The sequence below is a fragment of the Bufo bufo genome, chromosome 2 (genome assembly GCF_905171765.1).
Source record: "Bufo bufo chromosome 2, aBufBuf1.1, whole genome shotgun sequence".
NCBI lineage: Eukaryota > Metazoa > Chordata > Amphibia > Anura > Bufonidae > Bufo > Bufo bufo.
The window spans coordinates 61,096,442-61,102,441 of NC_053390.1; the positions used below are offsets into that span (position 1 = coordinate 61,096,442).

General features: G+C 41.4%; 1 protein-coding gene across 1 annotated transcript in view; it reads left to right on the forward strand.

Moving 5' to 3' along the window:
• SYT4 (synaptotagmin 4) overlaps positions 1-5,734 on the forward strand; it is a 36,677-nt gene extending 30,943 nt beyond the window's left edge. Inside the window, 2 exon segments of the mRNA XM_040419608.1 lie at positions 5,426-5,640; positions 5,642-5,734. Coding sequence (XP_040275542.1) covers positions 5,426-5,640; positions 5,642-5,734 — 308 coding nt within the window.
• The last annotated feature ends 266 nt before the right edge of the window (positions 5,735-6,000 follow it).

Below are 6,000 nucleotides of genomic sequence, written 5' to 3' on the forward strand. Positions count from 1 at the left end.
GATACTGAGTGGAATGACCCATCCCTCTGTAGTCAATATGTCAAGGGTTATCCGAGAGCCTGAAGGACTCCTTGGCATTTCACGAATATCTAGAGTCATTGGAGCCTGAGGGAGAGATCTAAGGGGAGGCAGCTTCTTCTGACATTTTGGGTAGGGAGGCACTTTAGCTCATGTCTGATGATGAGCCAATGCAGTTGGGGGAAGTCACTCCTGGACCTGGCAATAAAAACGTTAGGGTTAAGAAAAGACTCAGCTTTTTCTGTGGTAAAGGGGAACATTTTGTTTAACATATGTCCTTATCTTAAACGTCAAGGTGGAAAAAAAAACAAAAAACTAATGTGATTAGTTCTTTTCTCACTCTTGGTGGTGTGGGTGGAGAATCTGGGAATGTACTTTTGTCATTTACCGGTAGGTACCCCGATTTCTCCTGCAAGGCAAAGTGGCGCTAGACTCCAAAAACTGTGGGAACTGAAGTATTTATTGACAGTGGGGCAGGGGTTAACCTAGTGGATGGACAATTCGTCCGTATGCATGGTTTGACAACAAGAACATTAGACAAAAATATTTTGGTGTTTGCGATGGATTCCACTCCACTCTCACAAAAGTATTTGTCACAATGGTGCAGGACATTCGCCTAAAGGTGGGAGATTCTCATCAAGAATCCATTTCATGTTTTGTGCTGGAGGGTCTGCCTCCTCCTCTGCTGCTAGGTTTACCGTGGTTATCCAAACATAACCCTACCATCGATTGGCAAGCGAGACAGATTCTTGATTGGAGTGATTTTTGCATAGGCAACTGTCTAGCACGTTGCTTTCTGTTGTAACCACTAAAATAGTAACTTCTTTTGTTTCGGATTTTTCTGATGTAAACTCTGAAAGTGGAGACCAGGAGTTACCTCCTCATCGGGAGTACAATTGCCCCGTCAACCTTATTCCCTGAGCTAGATTTCCCAAGTCTCGGTTGTATAATCTTTCTGAACCCGAAAGAGTAGCCATGCGAGAATATAACACCGAGAGCTTGGCTAAAGGTCATATTAGACCATCCAAATCACCAGTGGCTGCAGGGTTCTTCTTTTTTTTAAAAAGGACTGAACCTTTAGGTCATTGTTTGGACTTCCGTGAGCTTAATTGCATTACTGTCCGTGATCCCTATCCCCTTCCTTTGATCCCAGATTTATTCTATCAGATTGTCGGTGCCAAGGTGTTCTCTAAGTTTCATTTGAGGGGGGCACATAATCTAGTAAGGGTCAAAGAGGAGGATGAATGGAAGACGGCCTTTAATACCCCTGAAGGTCATTTTGAGAATTTGGTCATGCAATGCTCCTACTGTTTTTCAACATTTCATCAATGACATATTTCATCATCTAGTGGGCAGGTTTGTGGTGGTGTATCTGGATGATATTTAAATTTATTCCCCCGACATGGAGAAGCATCAGGATCACGTGAGACAGGTATTACAGATCCTAAGGGGGAATAAAATTGTATGCTAAGATGGAAAAATGTGTATTTGCAGTTTCGGAAGTGCAATTCCTGGGTTACCTACTCAACTTTGGGTTTTCGTATGGATCCGGAAAAAAGTCTGTGCTATGTTGGACTGGTATTGACACGAAAATCTGAAAGCGCTCATACGATTTTTGGGGTTCACCAACTAATACCGCAAATTTATCTTGAATTACTCGACTGTTGTTAAACCATTAACAGATATGACTAAGAAAGGTGCGGCTTTCTCAGTCTGGTCTGATGAGGCATTACAAGCCTTTTCAGGGGTGAAGGAGTGTTTTGCTTCTGCTCCTATACTGGGCAACCTGATGTGTCACAGCTATTCATTGTGAAGTTGACGCATCCGAGGTAGGGTTTGTAGCAGTCTTGTCGCAGGGTCCTTCTCATAGAAAAATGGCGCCCATGTGCTTTTTTCCTCTAAAAAACTCTACTGCTGAAAGAAATTATGATGTAGGTAATAGAGAGTTGCTGGCCATTAAGTTGGCTTTTGATGAAAGGCATCATTGGTTGGCAGGAGCGATTCATCCCATTACAGTAATTACTGATAGTGCTGAGCGCGAATATTCGAATAGCGAATTTTAATCGCGGAATATCGGCACTTCGAGAATTTGCGAATATTTCGAATATATCGCTATATATTCGTAAAATCGAATATTCAGTTTTTTTTTGTTTTTTTTTTAACACAGTACACATCAGGTGATCATCCCTCCCTTCTTCTAGCTTGTGGGCCAATGAGAAGGCTTTGTCACAGCTTAGCAACATCCCTAGCAACCAATAGAAAAGTGCCTACCCCTTACTATATAATAACTCCCCAGCAGCTATTTTCTAAAGTTATATGCAGTTATGAAAGAGACAGCAGTGTCATTGCTGTGCTCTGTGCTTTGTTGTATTACATTAGACAGTTAACTTTTATATATAATACAGATAGTTAGTGGGAGATAGTCAGTGTAGGTTAGATTGATCTATAGTGTAGCCGATAGGTTCCAGTGCAGGGTGTTAAGCAGTGTGTTAGGTTCTGCTGTCCATACATACATGCTACAGACATAGAGCTGTGATGTCACAAGTTGCACATATTGCGAAAAAAATATGCACATCATTAATTGCTGAAAATTCGCAAGTGCAAATATATTGGAGCACTGTATCTGCATATAAAGCTATTGTAATGTTCTCTGCCCGTGCCAACCATTTTCTCCAGTCTCAGGAAACTTATACCAGCTGAAAATGTAGCCAAAGTGACCCGAAATTCGCGAATATATGATGAATATTCTACTAAATATTCGTGAAATATCGCAAATTCGAATATAGCCCCTGCCACTCATCACTAGTGATAAGGTCATTCTAATACCTGCTCTTAGGAATTTCTTTTACTTCTGAACCATTCTCACCATGCTGTGACATGAAAGGGGCTTTAGAAAAACTGCTAACCATTGGTCTCTAGTAGCACTGTATACTTACAAAATAAGGTTAAAAACCCCCCAGCATTGTATGCTAATTAACCCTGAAGTGTCCGGTGGGCTTAACCAGACCTTCTAGGTGTCAGAAACGCTCCCGTGACAGGTGGCAGGAGATCAGAAAGACTGGCAACACGTGGGTTAATCTGACTGGTTCCTTGTGGATGATTTGTGTCTGTGTTGTTGCCTCAGGGGTTGATGGTCATTTAACCTCCCCTATTTATTACTGCTTTCCCCTTCTGGGGGTGCGGTTTATAGCTTCAGTTTCTGGACTCTGGGCCAGCTGGTTGTTGGATCTCAGTTTAGCTCCTGGGCGCTGCTCCAAGTAAAGTTAAGTGTCGTCTTCCCTATTTGTATTTTGTTTGTTGTGTTTCCTGTCTTTTGTATCTAGACCTGAGGAGACTCCTGTTCATCCTTCTAGTAGAGGAATAGGTTGTTTCAAGTCCTGTCACTATACCAGGGACCTACATGGTGTGGCTCTAGGTGTATGAACTTCCCTACCATCGAGGTCAGTTCATACTGTTAGTAAGGTACTGGATTAGGGTTTGTAGGGATTTCCTCTGGTAGGCAGGGTAAGCGGACGCAATACAGAGGCAAAACCACGGTTGATAAACAAAAGTCAGTGTTTATTTCACACAAAAAAAAAAGGCAGGAAAAAACACAATACTAGGCAGGGCCCTGGTGTTAATTCACACTGCAGGAATCCTTGTGTTAATTCACACAGCAAAAGTCCACAGAAGTCAAAGAAACACGTCACCTGGCAGTCCACAGGAGGCTTTAGGGCGCCTGGCTTCCAGCTGGCAGCTCTCCATGCAGCTCTCAGCCTTGCAGTATGGTAGAACTCCTCAGCTCCCAAAACACAGAGCTCCACTATCACCTGGAGGTCCATTCCACACCCAGCTGAGGCTGCTGGCTGGGGGTTTTAAACCCCAGCCCAAAACCTGGACTGGATGTGGGGAACAGCCACTTGCTCTTTGGCTGCTCCCAATAAGAACCTGGCCCGGATCAGCTTTTCAGCCACACTAAGAAAAAACTATGTCAGCAAGCACTAGCTGCGGCTGACACACAAAATAACTGGTTCCTATCTCACCGAGGCCAGGAACCTCGGTGACAAGTACCTTCCGTCAATGACGGACCCTTGCGCCTTCCTACAGGTTGTAGTGATGAGCGGCATAGGCAATATTCAAATTCGCAATATTTCACCTAATTTTTGGCTGAATATTCGCCATAAATTTGCAAATTCGAGAGTTCGTGACTCAATCATTGTTTATTTGATTGTGAAAATCGGCAATGATAAATTTGCGATAAATTCACGATTAGAATATTAAACACTATTCGAATATACGAATACGAATATATAGTACTATATTCAAAATATTCACAAATTCTCGAAGTGGCGATAATTCGCTATTAAAATTTGTGATGTTGAATATTCGCACTCAACACTATAGGGTTGCTCTAGGAAGTGACCTTCTCCTTTAACCTAGTTTAAAGGCCTAGTTCCTGTCCCCTTTCCTCTTGTTCTCAGTGTGGTGTTTCCCACCCACACCTCATCATCAACCGTGACATTATAAACCACACCCCCAGAAGGGGGTAAGCAGTAATAAATAGGTGGAGGTTTAATGACCATCAACACCTGAGGCAAGGGAGGGAGTGTCATTAAAACAACATAAACACAAATGATCCACAAGGAACTAGTCATATTAACCCACGTGTTGCCAGTCTCTCTGATCTCCTGGCACTGTCACAGGAGCGTTCGTGACACCAAGTGCCCTAATGAAGTCAATAAGTAATCCCCTATTAATTTAATTCACATTACTTAACTCCTCTCGTCATCCACGTTCTAGTTCAAGGCAGAGATCCGGCGCTTGCACAGTTTTACTCTGCTCTTCCCTAAGTAGGAAGTGTCTTAGGCTCCAATGCACAGTGTGCATTAAGTAGGCTGGGAAGTGGTGCAACCATCTTGGATGTGGCCACCTTGGCCATAGCTGAACATGGGCCCTGGAATTGAAGGATCTGCAATTAAAAAGATAAAAACAAAGTGCACCATGTAAGTGTTCTGTTCATTCTTCAGCTAATGTGATTTTTTTTCTTTGAACCAGAGAGTTGCTTAACATTTAAAGCAGACCTACATAAGGGCTGAAAATTACCCAAAATTTTGTTTGGTTTATAAACTATTGACATGGCAACCCATTGCAACCTAAGTGGCCCGTGAAGGTACTAAGTTTTTAGTGGGTGCTATCTTCATTAGTTTTGAGTGGATATAATTGCCTTAATCTGTTGAAACAATTCGTGATTATAAGTTCTTTTTTATTTGTTCAGTAGCACAATAGTTCTTCTAATAATAATATGGCTTTTCTACAATGTGTTATTACAATCATTTTAGAACAATAAATAATAATTGTGATAATACCAACAGATACGAAATCTATTTTTCAGATGACATTGAATACATTTTATTATATATTTTTCCAGATCCATATGTGAAAGTAAATCTGTACCATGCAAAGAAGAGAATTTCCAAAAAGAAGACTCACGTGAAAAAGTGCACCCCGAATGCAGTGTTCAATGAACTGTTTGTGTTTGACATTCCTTGTGAAGGTTTGGAAGACATAAGTGTGGAGTTCCTGGTGATGGATTCAGACAGGGGCTCCAGGAATGAGATTATTGGTCGATTATCCTTGGAGAGCCTCAGCAGATGGAACAGGTGGAGAACATTGGAAGGAAATCTGTGAACAACCCTCGGAGACAGATTGCCAAGTGCACATGTTGTGTGATGGTTAGCAGCCTTGAGTTGAACGGACTTCAGCAACTTCATTTTTTTATTTATTTCTTTGCCATGTACAATAAGAAGCTTGCAGTGACATTTCGTTTTTTTTTTTTTATGTTAAAACATGATCAACTGAGCAAATGAAAAAAATAAAAAATAGACAAAAATAACAGACAAAATTAATTTATGCCTGAGATCAAAAGAAGATTACTACCTTCACTTTGAAAAATTGGATTTTTGCAATTTACAATCTTTTAAATCTGTTCAAAATCTCTGATTG